This window comes from Nansenia antarctica, assembly GCF_963989245.1.
Source record: "Nansenia antarctica genome assembly, chromosome: 4".
Taxonomy (NCBI): domain Eukaryota; kingdom Metazoa; phylum Chordata; class Actinopteri; order Argentiniformes; family Microstomatidae; genus Nansenia; species Nansenia antarctica.
This window is the reverse complement of record NC_137689.1, coordinates 7,347,241-7,362,907: the sequence shown is the minus strand read 5'-3', so window position 1 is coordinate 7,362,907 and position 15,667 is coordinate 7,347,241. Positions and strand designations below refer to the sequence as shown.

The window sequence follows — 15,667 nt, the reverse complement described above, 5'->3', positions numbered from 1 at the left end:
CCAGTCTTACTCTATGTTTATGCCCCTGGTCTCTGCCCCCCCCCCCCCCAGGTGTTTGACGGGGCGGTCATCGTGCTCTCCCTGGCCCCCATGGTGGCCTCCACCGTGGCCAACGGCCCCAGCAGCCCCTGGGACGCCATCAGCCTCATCATCACCCTGCGCATCTGGAGGGTCAAGAGGATCATCGACGGTGAGGGTCCCAGACAGGAAGCTGTCTGTCTGTCTACTGTGTCTGTCTGTCTCGGTCTGTCTGTCTGTACTGTCTGTCTGATCTGCCCACTGTGTTTGTCTGTCTGTCTGATCTGCCCACCATGTCTGTCTATACTGTCTATCTGTCTGTCTGTACTGTTTGTCTGATCTGCCCACCGTGTCTGTCTCTCTGTCTGTCTGTACTGTCTGTCTGTCTGTCTGTCTGTCTCTGTCTCTCTCTCTCCCTCTGTCTGTCTCTCTGTCTGATCTTGCTGGTGGCCATCTTCCTCAAGTCACTGTCCAGTCATCAACCAGTCATCATCATCATCATCATCATCATCATCATCTCACAGTAAATGGCTTCTCTGAGTTTTCATTTGCACAGAGAAGAAGAATAGTCATATATTACTCATGCCTGGTTCTACTTTCACTGCAGGTATGATTTTATGTGATTTAAACTGCAGTCTAGCAGCCTTAGGATAGCTGGATCTCTTTAAAACCCACTGAATTAGAAAGCAGCGTACCTTAGTATAGAGTGACATAGATTAATGCAAGGCATGATTGGCAAATCAATCTTGCAATGACAACACGACCCTATTCTCTCCCATGATTATACAAATTATTTACTATTCAGAACAAAATAGTTATCGATCGGAGTCCCTCAGAGTAAATTGCCACCATTCCCCCTACTTAAACTGGTATTGATCGTAAGCCCTCGTTAAGCAGATTCAGAAAGGCCATAATGAATACTGGCTGTTCTCCCTTATGTTAATGTGGGCAGGATCGATGTCTACACGGAGGTCACCCACACCTACAGCTCTGCATGCTCTACCCAATCAGACCCCAGAGCAGCTCCAACTCCAACACTTATACAGCAGTCTGTTATTCAGTCTTGGTGATTCCTATGAGAGATACATAGCATCTACAATAGTGATACACAAGTATTTATTCATCCCAGGTGAAATAATAATAATAATAATAATAACTTTTATTTGTATAGCGCTTTTCCTGCAAACATTGCAGCTCAAAGTGCTCCAATCATTATATAATCATCATCTAATTATTTAGTCATTTAAAGGCAATATTAAAAAGATGGGTTTTTAGTCTTGATTTGAACATATTTGCTGAGGTTGCATCCCTAATGTAAACTGGCAGTGCATTCCACAATTTGGGTGCATAAAATGAGAATGCAGCCTCACCAAATCTCTTCTTTTGTACTTTTTTTTGGTACTTTTGAAACGAGCTGTAAGACGCAGGCACTGCATTTGATGAATCATTGATGTTATCTAATCTATCTAATCTTCGCTAAGAAAACAGGCTTATAGTTTCTGACAATTATGCAGGTTGGCGTTGATGATATCCAACCGAGCCTTACACTGAAGAAGTTGCAATTACGAGTGCTAAAAATGGAACATGTCAAGTTGTTTTGACCTCAGTAAAAATAGGCATTGATTCATTCTGCAGCAACATAACCAGCAGTAGTCCAATCACCTCAGCACACCACGGTTCTTTAAATTCTCTCTACTCTCCAGGGCAGGAACACTTGGTTTTCTCTGCCCGTTTCAACCTGTTTGTTTGGATGTGTTTGAGTGATTGAGGTGGCTAGTTAGGCAGCCGGCACACTCAGCAAGAAAAGCTAACAAAAGAAAAAAAAACAATACAATTGCAGCTGGAGAGCAACTTACCATTACACACCCAAGACAAACTGAGAATATGTTCCTTTTAGCAATCAGAGGAAAGTACCACATAGGTAAACTGCCTGCAGTAACATAGTATTTGTAAATTATTCTTGGCAGAACAATTAAAAGTACCCAGCACGTCTGTACATAACTTACCCAGTAAACAAAGAGTCCAAAAGACGTCCTCAGGGAAGCTGGAATGTGGGTTCAGATGACGTCTTTCTAGGACGTCCAGATGACGTTTTCTAGGACGTCCAGATGACGTCTTCAGGACGTCTTATGGACTACAGAAGACCGATTCTGTAGTCCATAAGACGTCCTAGAGAGACATCATCTGAACCCACATTCCGGCTTCCCTGAGGACGTCTTTTGGACTTTGTTTACTGGGTATTGTGCTGTATTTTTTTTTGTATCAGGTTCGTCTTATCGAGTTGACGTTGGACCGCTCATGGTTTTAGAGCTGAGTTAGGCCCCTCCTCACCAGGCAGCAGTGTGGGTGAGAGAGTGTCAGGTGGAGGAGGAGGAGGAGGCTATCTACTAGGGCCTTTGGCCTGAGCTCAGAGTAAAACAGGCTCTTGTAATCAGCGATGGTGTGAATTACACTGCTCCCCATGTCCACACTCACACACACACACACGTCAACAGCTCCATAAATAGGCGCTGGGCAGGAGGAAGGTGGCAGGAGGAAGGAGGGTGGAGGTGGCTACAGGTTCTGCTCGTAGGCTCCTGCTGTAGAAGGCCAGGTTACTCTGTCTTCTCCACTAGTGAGCTCCGTCATGAGGCGATGATCTGGCCGTATACTACAGGAGTGTATACCCCATGTTAGTGTCTGTCTGTTCATGCCGCCGTGTGTGTGTTGTGTGTGTGTTTGTGGTGTGAGGAGTCTGTGTGTGTGTGTGTTGCGTGTGTTGTGTGAGGAGTCTGTGTGTGTATTGTGTGTTGTGTGAGTCTCTGTGAGTCTCTGTGTGTGTGTGTGTGTGTGTGTGTGTGTTAGGAGTCTGAGATTGTGTGTGTTGTGTGAGGAGTCTGTATGTGTGTGTGTGTGTTGTGTGAGGAGTCTGTCTGTGTATGTGTGTGTGTGTTGTGTGAGGAGTCTGTGTATGTGTGTGTGTGTTGTGTGAGGAGTCTGTGTGTGGATCATTGACCTTTGCCCCCCCCCCCCCCAGCCTATGTGCTGCAGGTGAAGGTGGAGATGGAGCTGGAGATCCAGCACTGTGAGAAGACCAAGGCCATCAGAGAGGAACAGCTGGAACGCCTCACACAGATCTGCCAGGAGCAGGCGGTGAGTAGCCCTCAGACACGCTAGCAGTTAGCCTTCGCTAGTCTGACATGCTAGCATTTAGCCTTCACTAGTCTGACATGCTAGCAGTTAGCCTTCGCTAGTCTGACCGTTTATGGTAAGGACTTAATGTGTTGGTTACATCCCTACATTAATTTATTTTTTAATATTTTTATTGTCACATAGAAATACAACAAAACATAGTGGAACAAACATTTGGTCATCCATGCATTAATACATACAAATGTTATAGTGATGGTAATACACATGTCAGGTCAAACAGTCATGACTCGGTAAACATCACCTAAGGTCTCAAACACAATCCTTTTTTCCCAATATTTCCAGAATTTCTGGGAACACAAACATATATTTTTTTAAGCGTCTTTGAGTGTCTAGAAAAGCGCTATATACGTCTAATGTATTCTTATTATTACTATTATTATTATTATTATTATTATTATTATTATTATTATTATAGTGTGTACCAAAAACACTATAATCTCACATCAACATCTCAATGTAAATGCGATTGTCACCAGAAGAGGGCAGTAATACTTCACATATAAGTCCAATGTCGACACATACTTTTTTCAAGTACCGTACCCTTTTTAGAAGAGCGTGGGGAGAAAATCATGTTCAGATATGCATGGAGATTGAAGATGCCAGAGTATTGTTACACGTTCACTCTGGCAGTAACTTGGGTAGGCATCCTTGTTACTTCGCTTCCTGTCATTTGTATGAAGACATTTTTCATAATGCTACTCTCCCCCCCCCCTCTCTCTCTCCCCCCCTCTCTCTCCCTCCCCCACCTCTCTCTCCCTCCCCCTCTCTCTCCCCCCCTCTCTCTCCCTCCCCCACTCTCTCTCCCTCCCCCACCTCTCTCTCCCTCCCCCTCTCTCTCTCCCTCCCCCTCTCTCTCTCCCCCCTCTCTCTCCCTCCCCCTCTCTCTCCCCCCCTCTCTCTCCCTCCCCCACTCTCTCTCCCTCCCCCACCTCTCTCTCCCTCCCCCTCTCTCTCTCCCTCCCCCTCTCTCTCTCCCCCCCTCTCTCTCTCCCCCCTCTCTCTCTCCCCCCTCTCTCTCTCCCCCCCTCTCTCTCTCCCCCCCCTCTCTCTCTCCCCCCCCTCTCTCTCTCTCCCCCCCCCCTCTCTCTCTCCCCCCCCTCTCTCTCTCCCCCCCCTCTCTCTCTCCCCCCCCTCTCTCTCTCCCCCCCCTCTCTCTCTCCCCCCCCTCTCTCTCTCTCCCCCCCCCCTCTCTCTCTCCCCCACCTCTCTCCCTCCCCTCTCTCTCTCCCTCCCTCCCCTCTCTCTCCCTCCCTCCCCTACTCTCTCCCCCCCCCTCTCTCTCTCTCTCCCCCACCTCTCCCTCCCCTACCTCTCTCTCCCCCCCTCTCTCTCTCCCCTCTTTCTCCCTCCCCCCCTCTCTCTCTCCCTCCCTCCCTCCCCCCTCTCTCTCTCCCTCCCCCACCTCTCTCCTCCCCCCCCTCTCTCTCAGTTTGAGATCAGACAGTTGCGGGCCCACCTGGCCCAGCAGGATGTGGACCTGGCGGCGGAGCGGGAGGCGGCCATGCAGATCCACCACGTGTGGGGGGGCCAGGGGGGGGGCAGCAGCTTCCAGGTGGTGGAGGGCCTGGCCCTGGGGGAGTCTGACCACGAGGGCCAGAGGAAGGCCAGGGAGCCCCCCCGCACCTCCGCAGGTAAGATACAGTCACTTACCCCCCCTCCACCCCCCCAGGTACGATACAGTCACTTACCCCCCCAGGTACGATACAGTCACTTACCCCCCCAGGTACGATACAGTCACTTACCCCCCCAGGTACGATACAGTCACTTATCCCCCCCCCCCCCGCAGGTACACTAGTCATAAGTCACCCCCCCCCCCGCCCCCAGGTACACTACAGTCAGTCACCCCCGCCCACCCCCCCCACAGGTACACTACAGTCAGTCACCCCCGCCCACCCCCCCCACAGGTACACTACAGTCAGTCACCCCCGCCCACCCCCCCCACAGGTACACTACTGTCAGTCACAGGCCCGCAGGTACACTACGTCATACGCTGTAGCAATATGGTGATATAATTTGTCTGTGTGTTGGAGGGGTGAGACATCAGTATTGGATTGAAATTGGAGAAGGTTTCCACTAGGTTTCCCTTTATTTCCACTATGTTCTTTTTTTTTTTTTTTTTACTTTATAATTGTTTTCCTTATTATGATAGTATGACAGTATAGTATGATATATTATTATCATACTATCATAATAAGGGGGGAAAATGAAGTGATTTAAAAAAAGAAAAAGAAAAAAAGAACATAGTATACTATGTTCTTTTTTTCCATTTTTTTCACTTCATTATTTTTTTCCTATATTGTAATACAAAAGCACATGGACACACATTTATAATATGTCCATGTGCTTTTGTATTACAATAAAGCAAACAAGTCACTTCATTATTTTCCGATCTATAGTATAGTATGTTGTAGTATAGTAAGCGTCATAAAAAACATTTCCCTTTATATCCTAGTATATCCTAGGTTTCCCTTCTTTTTTTTCTTTTTTTCACTTCATAATTGTTTCCCTATATTGTAATACAAAAGCACATGGACACTCATGTATGTGCTTTTGTATTACAATAAACCGAAAAAATAATTTAAAAAAAGAACATAGTATACTATGTTCTTTTTTCACTTCATTATTTTCCGATCTATAGTATGTTGTAGTATGATGTAGTAGTAAGCGTCACACAAACAAAAAGAACATTTCCCTTTATATCCTATGTTATTTATAATATGTCCATGTGCTTTTGTATAGGTTTCTCTTTATATCCTAGGTTTCTCTTTGTATCCTAGGTTTCCCTTTGTATCCTAGGATAACGTCAATACAGAAACCTAGGATAGAGAGGGAAACCTAGAATATTTAGAGAAACCTAGGATATAAAGTGAAACCTAGGATATAGAGGGAAACCTAGGATATAGAGAGAAACCTAGGATATAAAGGGAAACCTAGGATAGAGAGAGAAACCTAGGATATAAAGGGAAACCTAGGATATAAAAGGAAACCTAGGATAGAGAGAGAAACCTAGGATAGAGAGAAACCTAGGATATAAAGAGAAACCTAAGATATAAAGGGAAACCTAGGATATAGAGAGAAACCTAGGATATAAAGGGAAACCTAGGATAGAGAGAGAAACCTAGGATATAAAGGGAAACCTAGGATATAAAAGGAAACCTAGGATAGAGAGAGAAACCTAGGATATAAAGAGAAACCTAGGATATAAAAGGAAACCTAGGATAGAGAGAGAAACCTAGGATATAAAGGGAAACCTAGGATATAAAAGGAAACCTAGGATAGAGAGAAACCTAGGATATAAAGGGAGACCTAGGATATAAAGGGAAACCTAGGATAGAGAGAGAAGCCTAGGATAGAGAGGGAGACCTAGGATAGAGAGAGAAACCTAGGATATAAAGAGAAACCTAGGATATAAAGGGAAACCTAGGATATAAAGGGAAACCTAGGATATAAAGGGAAACCTAGGATAGAGAGAGAAACCTAGGATATAAAGGGAGACCTAGGATAGAGAGAAACCTAGGATAGAGAGAGAAACCTAGGATAGAGAGGGAGACCTAGGATAGAGAGAGAAACCTAGGATATAAAGGGAAACCTAGGATATAAAGAGAAACCTAGGATATAAAGGGAAAACTAGGATATAAAGGGAAACCTAGGATATAAAGAGAAACCTAGGATATAAAGGGAAAACTAGGATATAAAGGGAAACCTAGGATATAAAGGGAAACCTAGGATATAAAGAGAAACCTATCCTAGGTTTCCCAATCCTAGGTTTCCCTTTATATCCTTGGTTTCTCTCTATATCCTAGGTTTCCCTATCCTAGGTCTAGAAAAAAAAGTATCGTGGCCTAATTAAGGTAGTGCTGGGGACACATGGGAAGGGGAGGGGGAGAGGGTTAACTGGTGAAGCAAGCTTGAAGAGGTGGGTTTTGAGGGCCTGTTTAAATGTTGGCAGGGTGTTGAAAACAACATATCTTTGAGAGGAGCACACTGGCACCAAAAAATAAATAGCGCTACACTCTGGAGTGTAACAACGTGAACAGTAGGTGGTACCTGTATTTTCCTCATTCCATGCATTAAAATGGTAAATGGACTGCACTTATATAGCGTCTTTATCCAAAGTGCTTTACAACGGCCTCTCATTCACACATTCACACACACATTCACACACCAATGGTGGCAAGCTACCATGCAAGGCGCCGGCCAGCTCACTGGGAGCAATTTGGGGTTCAGTGTCTTGCCCAAGGACACTTCGACATGTGGCCAGCCGGGGCTCAAACCGCCGATCTGCCAACCTTGCGAGGTGTAGCTACTCCCTTTATATTAATGTAGTTTTCCCTTTATATCCTAGGTTACTCTTAAACCTACATTTCCCAAGCTACATTTCACAATTTGCCAACCTTGCGAGGAAACCTGCATTTACACTGACTGGGCCCATCCTCCTATCTCTACCTCCAGTAGCCTCCTCTGATTTAGAACTACACTGTGCAATGTAACATGACGCTAAATAGAGTAAACTAACACTCAATACAAATCCACTCAGACTGTCATCAGTCATTCCTCCTGTCAGCTCCTTTGCTACATCAGAGATACCGTACCGCTAACTAACAGCAGCCTCTAACCCACCATGTCAGCTAACTGCTGTTAGCTTGAAATAATGCTGCACTACCGCTTTGAAATCCTACCGCAGTAGAAACTATTGTCAATGGTTAGAATATGAATATGAATACTGTACGTAGTAATGATGATTCTAGTTAATAGCGCTGTTCAAAGAATCAGAGATCAGGGATAGAGACCTGTAAGTCCAACAAATAAACTCACGATGAACACCTTCACCGTACGCTAAAGGAGGAATGAACCTGACTCATTTGAATAATAATACATTCGACTTACATAGCGCTTTTCTAGGCACTCAAAGACGCTTTACAAACTGAAAAGATTGAGTAGTAATAATAAAGAGAAACAAAAAAGAAATAAAAGAAAGTATAGGGGCCTAATTAAGGTAGTGCTGGGGACACGTGTGAAGGGGAGAGGGGAGAGGGTTAACTGGTGAAGGCAGAAGGTAAAAAGGTATAGTACAATCGTATGCTTGGTTGAGAAAGCAGCCTGGCCCACCAAAAGAGAGAGAGGCAGCATGGCATAAAGTATGTACATAATCATGTGGGACAAAAAGTCCCAAACGATGTAACAACATCAGGTGAACGGGACGCCGGCGCGGTGTGTCGAGCTAATCTGGGGCAGTAGCCCGGAGCGACTGAGGCTAACCTCTTAAAACCTCGACATCAGCCACAACACCTCTCTGACCGCAGGCCACGGCACGATCAATACGAGGGCAAAAAGGCTTTTAGGATGTGGTGAAACCTGGGGGACAACAACCATGTACCCCCACACCACGTCAGCTCGCCTGGGCATAACCCCCCCGCCCGCATCACACCCCTGTTACAGCCGAGGCTATTTCAGGTACAGAGTGCTCTGTGTATTGGGCCTTGTCGTGAGGAGAGAGGTCGTCGGCCCCTTGCGAACATCTGTTCCCTTCACCTGGAAGCCATGCCACCGCCCCCCCCCCCCTCCGTCTCCCCCGCGCCGCCAGCACCCCCCAGGGGATTGTGGGAAATCTGGCTCTCAGGAACAAGCAGTTTTTTTTTCTTCGAAACATGAGGTGGGGAGGAGGAGGAGCACTTAGGCCGCAGGGCTCTGGCCTCTCTGGGCTGACGGGGGTCTGGGTTACGACTGGGGGCCGCTGGGGCTCTGAGCTCTCTCTGGCTCCTGCCTGAGGGGTGCCATCAAAGTGGCGTTCGTTCTTATGGAGGCACTCTGCTGCTAAGCACTCTGCTGCCTGAGTCTCTTTCCTTGTTGAGAACGAGCTAGAAAAAGGCAAAGTGACCAAACCGTCGTTTTCGAAAGCAGATAGCAAGGTTGGTCTCAGGGGGGCGTTTGTGTTTTTGACACTTTTGACACTAGAACAGCCGTGCCTTTTTTACCTACTAAAAGAGCTGACTTGACCCCCTCTTTACAATGCTCAAGCTGCTATTTACACACAACGAACACTAGTTGGCCGCTTGTAAATTAGCCTGCTTCCTACACTGAAAAACAGCAAAATACCTTTATACTAGCTTATCCTGATGATATTTTGAAAAAGTAAGGATACTGGGTGGTAGAATAAACACATCGAGGAAAAGTCACGAAAGGAGGGTCCTGAAATTTGATCAAGTGCAAAGATATAAAATGTTTCTTTACTCAAAGGGGTCAAATGACCCCTCATGGCAACTGTCTTCTATCTTCCTCTATCCTCTCTATCTTTAGAATATTGACCAAGAAAATGTTGCTGTTTCAGTAATTAATTCACCTACGTTTAACGAGGTCGCATGAAAACTAGATTAAGTGAAGATTAAGTGTAACTGAAAGATGTATTTCCCCAAAGGGTATCCACTATCCACCCATTCTAGTAGAAACACTAAACACACGCAGACATAATCATACAAAGAGTTCCTCCATTCCCTTTTGAATACAACACCACAGACATATTAATCTAGATAGAAGAAGAAGAAAACCGAACGAAACATCACTCACGGTGGCCACTGTACTGACGCCCTCACCACAGCACATGTATCCATGAACTAAATGACCCCATATGTCACCCATAAGTTTATAGATGAGAGGGAGGGAGAGAGAGAGAGAGAGGGAGGGAGAGAAAGAAAGAGAGAGAGTCTTTTATGTTCGCCGACTGCCTCTGTCTTTTTTTCCGAGGCTCATGTGTTATTAATTGCAGAGTGATTGTCTTGGTCGTGTTTTAGTGAGTGCAATGCTTCCTCTCCAGGGGTGGCCCTCCAGATTAATATTTTAGGCAGAAAAATAAATGAAATTACCCGTCAGAGTCTGCTGGCAGTCCTTGGGGGACGAGGCCCAGCACTCAGGGTACTCTGGGCTCCACTCAGCAGACACCGAGCTCAGGGCCAATCAAGCGAGAGCAGGGCAGAGGAGAGGAGAGGAGAGGAGGGCAGAGGAGAGGAGAGGAGAGGAGGGGAGAGGAGAGGAGAGGAGAGCAGGGCAGGACAGAGCAGGGCAGGGCAGGGCAGGGCAGAGCAGAGCAGGGCAGAGCAGAGCAGGGCAGGGCAGGGTAGGGTAGGGTAGGGTAGGGTAGAGCAGGGTAGGGCAGGGCAGGGCAGGGCAGGGCAGGGCAGGGCAGGGCAGGGCAGGGCAGGGCAGGGCAGGGCAGGGCAGAGCAGAGCCGTTCGCTGTAGAGGACGGGCTGGAACAAAGAGAACTCTCAAAAGTCTGTCCTCTCTCTCACACTCACTCCTACTGCGCTCGGCTACGCTAGGCTAACTCTATAACGCCTATAAGTCAAGTTTGGCTGTTTGACTAATCATCGTACTCTGCACACCTGACAGTTCACATTAATTGAAAGCACGTTTGCCATCTGATCAACATAGAAACCATTCAGAACATTTGTGATAAAAACATCATATTTCACACAGGGGCTAAGGTAAGTCTTAAGAAGCATTTTTAGCTATATAGATGCAGATTCTATACTATATGTATATATAGAAGAATATTGCAGAGGATTTTGGCAAAACATTTTGGGCCGCTACCCACACGTTTAGCTGTGTTGCTCATTCCACGAATGCATGATCCTTACAAGTTGTACCTCGTTGTAAAGGTGACTAATCAGGCTTTCCAACGATATAAAATACAATACCAATTGGTATTATTAAAGGGGAGGAATAATCGAAATAACGTTTCCAAACTTTACGTTTATATATAGATATTGTGTTCTGCCTTTATCCTAACCGTGGCTCTGTTCTGCAGATCCTGTGGTCCACGATGACATGAACAACTACATCAGCCAGTACTACAGTGAGCCCAGCAGCGGTAAGTGTGCTAAACACCATGGCTAGCAATCAGCCTACGTGTGGTTGTCCTCCCTCCCTAGTCTGATATGAGACGTGTCGTTCACAGATGTGGGGGTCTCGGTTGCGGCGACAGGAGGGGTTCGGGTCATCACCACGGCAGCTATCGACATCCACCTCCCCACCCACCCCACGACCGCCCACCCCGCCCACCCCAGCCCCCTGACCCTCGGCGTGGAGCGGCCGTGCTGCGGCCCCCCCCTGAGCGACACCACCAGCGGCCCCCAGAGCCTGAGCAGCCACACCCTGGCCTCCCCCTCCCCCCCCAGCAGCAGCAGCTGCTGCAGCAACGCTCAGAACTACAACACCCAGCACCTCCCGGAGTCCCTCTCTGTGGACTACAACTCCCAGCGCTGCTGCCCCCCGCAGCCACCGCCGTACTGCAGCCATCTGGGGGGGGGCAGCCCCCTCCATCTCCAGCTCATGAACGCCCCCCCTCCCCCTAGGGACCCTAGCACGGCGGTACAGGAGCTGCTGTCATCCCTCTCGGAGGACCCCCGCCTGACCCGGAAGAGGTCCGTGGACCCGGTCAACCTGAAACCCCCCAGCCCCCCCCCCGGCTCGGCCCAGGCCAGCCCCGAGCTGCAGCGCAGGGTGTACCTCTACAACAGGAGGAACCAGGAGGAGAGCCGTGGTGGGCTGGGAGGCGGGGGTGGGGCTGGGGGGGGCCGGGGCAGAGGTGGGGGGGGCCTTCTGCTGCAGACCAAGCCTCTGATCCACCTGCAGGGCGGTGGCGCCACCTCTAGCCCTTCTCTGGAGGAGAAGTACAGACTGCAGACTCAGCCCTGCCGGACCCCTGCCACCACCACCGGACACATAGTCAACCCTGAGGACTAGCCTAGCCTAGCTCTGATTAGCCTAGCTAGCTCTGATTAGCCTAGCTAGCTCTAATTAGCCTAGCTAGCTCTGCCTCTCCAGCCAGGACCAACTCCTACTACTCCAACTCCTCATGCCTCAAAGGTCAACGGCAGGTTTGAACAACGCTAGGGACTACTAGGACACTCTCGCTAGCCTCCTCACGCTAGCTAGCCGTTCTCTGGGAGGCTGTGAACACACAGCTAGGCCTCTCTCTTCTTCCTCCTCGAGGCGTCTTGGTGACTATCGACAACCGACCGCACAACAACAACAACAACAACAACAACAACAACAGCAGCAGGGAGAAGAGCACAACGTGAGAACGCCGAGACAGAACCATCTTCAGGAATTCCCACTTTTGAATGGGTCCCCAAATGTGAAATAAAACTAAAGCGAAAACCAGCAAAAGGGGCCATACTTCAAGCCTTTCTAGAACAATCCTACTGAACTGTGTTCCTCTGCTTTCTCTGAGTTGGGGGGCAGTGGGTGGGAGTTTTTTTCTTTTCTTTTAATTTGTATTAACTACTGTAACTGTGCAGTTAACAGTCTATGTTTTAACAGCCACAGGGTATGTTTAACTGTTTAACTGATGTGCCAACAGACAATTTCTTACCTTTGTCTTTCTATAACAGAGACAAAGATGTTCATATTTAAAAAAAGAAGAGGATCAGCATTATTAAACTAATGTTTTTGGACAGGGACAAGTTCAAGCAAGGATTTAAGTAAGGGGGGGACAAAGTATCTGTGTTACTACAGTATTGGCGGTGATGGAGGGCTATGCTCTAGATTGGAGTGCTTGAACCTTTAAGAGATCTGCGCCTTGAACCTGGCAGGCCAATCCTGAGCACTTTACTGTTTACAGAGGTTTTTGTCAACTTAATATAGGGGGAACTCATTGCCAACTGCTGGTATTATCATTTGAATAAACATTTCTAAAATTAAGAATGTATTAAATCACTTCTCATCGTTTCCACTTGTACTAGTAGCTTACACGGTTACATCCTATTTATTCACAAATCTCTTGTTGCATTTAGAAAATTAGAAAATGATATTTACTTTATGAAGAAATCTAATAGAAATGTTGCAGTAGGATTAGAGTACATTCCAAACAACATGGCAAATACACAAAAGTACTTTTGTTTGCACTTTGGTTTGTTATAATCTGATAATAATAATAATAATAATAATAATAATACCTTTTTATTTGTATAGCACTTTTCCTGCAAATGTTGCAGCACAAAGTGCTCCAATCATTATATAATCATAATTTAATTAGTCATTGAAAGGCAATATTAAAAATATATAATAACATATTTGCTGAGGTTGCATCCCTAATGTAAACTGGCTGCATTCCACAATTTGGGTGCATAAATTGAGAATGCAGCCTCACCAAATCTCTTCTTTTGTACATGTGGTACACAGAGAAAACCAGCATCAGAATATCAATGACCTGTTTTACATGTGACTCTGTATGAGTATGGGTGTTCGCATTGCTTCACTAGGACATCGCCCTACAACAGTATTGCATTAGTGTCTGTCTACTTTGCATATCACTCTGAAACATGTTAATTATTTAGGCCTATTAACATTGGAAGACCTGTCACAACAAAAACGAATTGGTTAAGTAATTATAAATGTCTAGCAATTTGGATTTAACCTCCTAATTAACTTCTATCATATCATTAATTTAGAGGATAAACTACCATTTTGTTGCTTGTCACATGTTTACAAGTATTTAGATGTTTAATTGTTAATTAATAACAATCAAGGCTTCAATCAAGCAACCATAAGTGTTTCGTTAAGAAATGCCAGGGCTTCTATTTCATTAAGAAACGCCTGGCAATGCAGCACGTACTGAGCAGCACGTACTGACAGCTGAAAGAGTGAAACTGAAACCATACTGATACCATACTTAGTTCTACTGAGGTTGAGAGGAAAAACAGGTTTGGTATGTTAGTGAGAGACAAGGGGGAATAATCATTTGGTGTCCCGCAATTAAGCTCAGCGAATCAACAGACGGATGTCCTTCAATCAGAGCCAATACCTGTATTCCACCCTGATATACAGGTAGCTCACACACACACACACACACACACACACACACACACACACACACACACACACACACACACACACACACACACACACACCCTGATATACAGTACATAACACTGCTCCTGCTGGAGACATGGCCAAAAAAGAAAACCTAAATCATACAATTTATAGTAATCATATACTTCAAATCACAAACAAAAACCCAACCCATTTTAGCACATCTAATAACTTAAAAACATTGAACATTGAACAATCAACAAGATATATTATATCTTGACATGAAGCATATTTCAAATGCACCCCATCCACGAAATAGTACTTATAGTTTGACTTGCAGGTCATAAGGATTATTGTTTAATTTTCTGATTTCTGACTATCCAATCTTAGCGAGATCACAGAGATAATTTCCTCAACGCATCATCTCAGGAACAGCCTAAAAGAACAACAACAACAAAATAATTAAGTTATTTTCCGCCTTCATAAACAGTGAAAATACCAGTCGTTTTCAGCCACCAACAACAACAACATCAACCACAACCACAACCATGGGTTGACTAATTATCTTTCAGTGTTAAGTGAGCCCTGGGTACCCAGTAAAATGAGAACCACTCCGTCACCTCTGGACATGCTGCCTATTATTATACCCCTCACTTCAGCTTGATTAAAAGGTGACTAAAACACACACACACACGATCGGGTTGACTAACACACACACACCGATCGGGTTGACTAAAACACCCACAACACCGTCACGGCACACACGTTAATAAATGATGAACTACAGCCCAACAAATTGAAAAAGCCACCGGGCTTTCACTGTGCTCAACGAAGCTCTGCTGAACCCAGACCCAGACCCCGGGCCCTCCATCTGTCACCTCCTCACCTCCACCGCTGTCTCTATGACGGGCCTGAGGACGTGCCAGGGCTGGGAGCCGGGCCCAGGTCAGTAAAGCGCGTAAATGAAGAAGTCACAAAGAACCCAGAATCAAGATGAAAGCCGACACCTGTCACAAGTGTTAACTATCAGTTACTGTCTAGGTTCAGAGGTGGAGGTTACTCTTGGAGTGGGGGGTGGGCACACATGATCATTGTTGTTCAATAATTCAATCAGCATTTTCATTAGACAGAATAAAGTATCTAATGGCATAAGGTGAAGCACTTTGTTCCCTTTTCACTGAAGAAATGCTCAAATGTTCATCATCTGAAAAAGTGACAGTTGAGAAACTCATTCGAACATGCTTTCATGCTGCGTCGAGAAGAATGCTATTCTTGTCTTAAACGAGAAGACCTAGTTACTGGGTTAGACTGAATGAAGCCCAATGCCAATGCCTTAGCTTTTATATAGTCGGAAAATGTTCTTGAATAGAAAACACTCAGCAATATCAAATTGTATTTGTAAAAACTGACAATAACTCAACAATAATGTCTATTACATTTAAAATGTATGCTCTAACCCTTGTGTCCCTTTAATTAAGTCGTACCCTTCTCCTCAGTACATATAACATGATAATACTTTTAATAGTGAGTGTTTAACGTTGACAGGTGGGGACTGTGCAGGCCTTTCGGTGAGGAGGAAATGGCTTGTGGGAGTTTAGATGCACTCTGATGAACCAGGAAGTGATCATTGTCACACTCAGAGAATA

The 15,667-nt window shown here is 45.9% G+C and overlaps 1 protein-coding gene across 1 annotated transcript in view; it reads left to right on the top strand.

Annotated features, from left to right (window-relative positions):
- Positions 1-11,951, top strand: part of LOC308154880 (transmembrane protein 266-like) — a gene marked incomplete at both ends in the record, with an annotated part of 41,812 nt that extends 29,861 nt beyond the window's left edge. The window contains 5 exons of the mRNA XM_080528098.1: positions 52-190; positions 3,035-3,150; positions 4,640-4,841; positions 11,014-11,076; positions 11,164-11,951. Of these exons, the coding sequence (XP_080384224.1) occupies positions 52-190; positions 3,035-3,150; positions 4,640-4,841; positions 11,014-11,076; positions 11,164-11,951 (1,308 nt within the window). The remainder of the gene's footprint in view (positions 1-51; positions 191-3,034; positions 3,151-4,639; positions 4,842-11,013; positions 11,077-11,163) is intronic.
- Between the last annotated feature and the right edge of the window lie 3,716 nt (positions 11,952-15,667).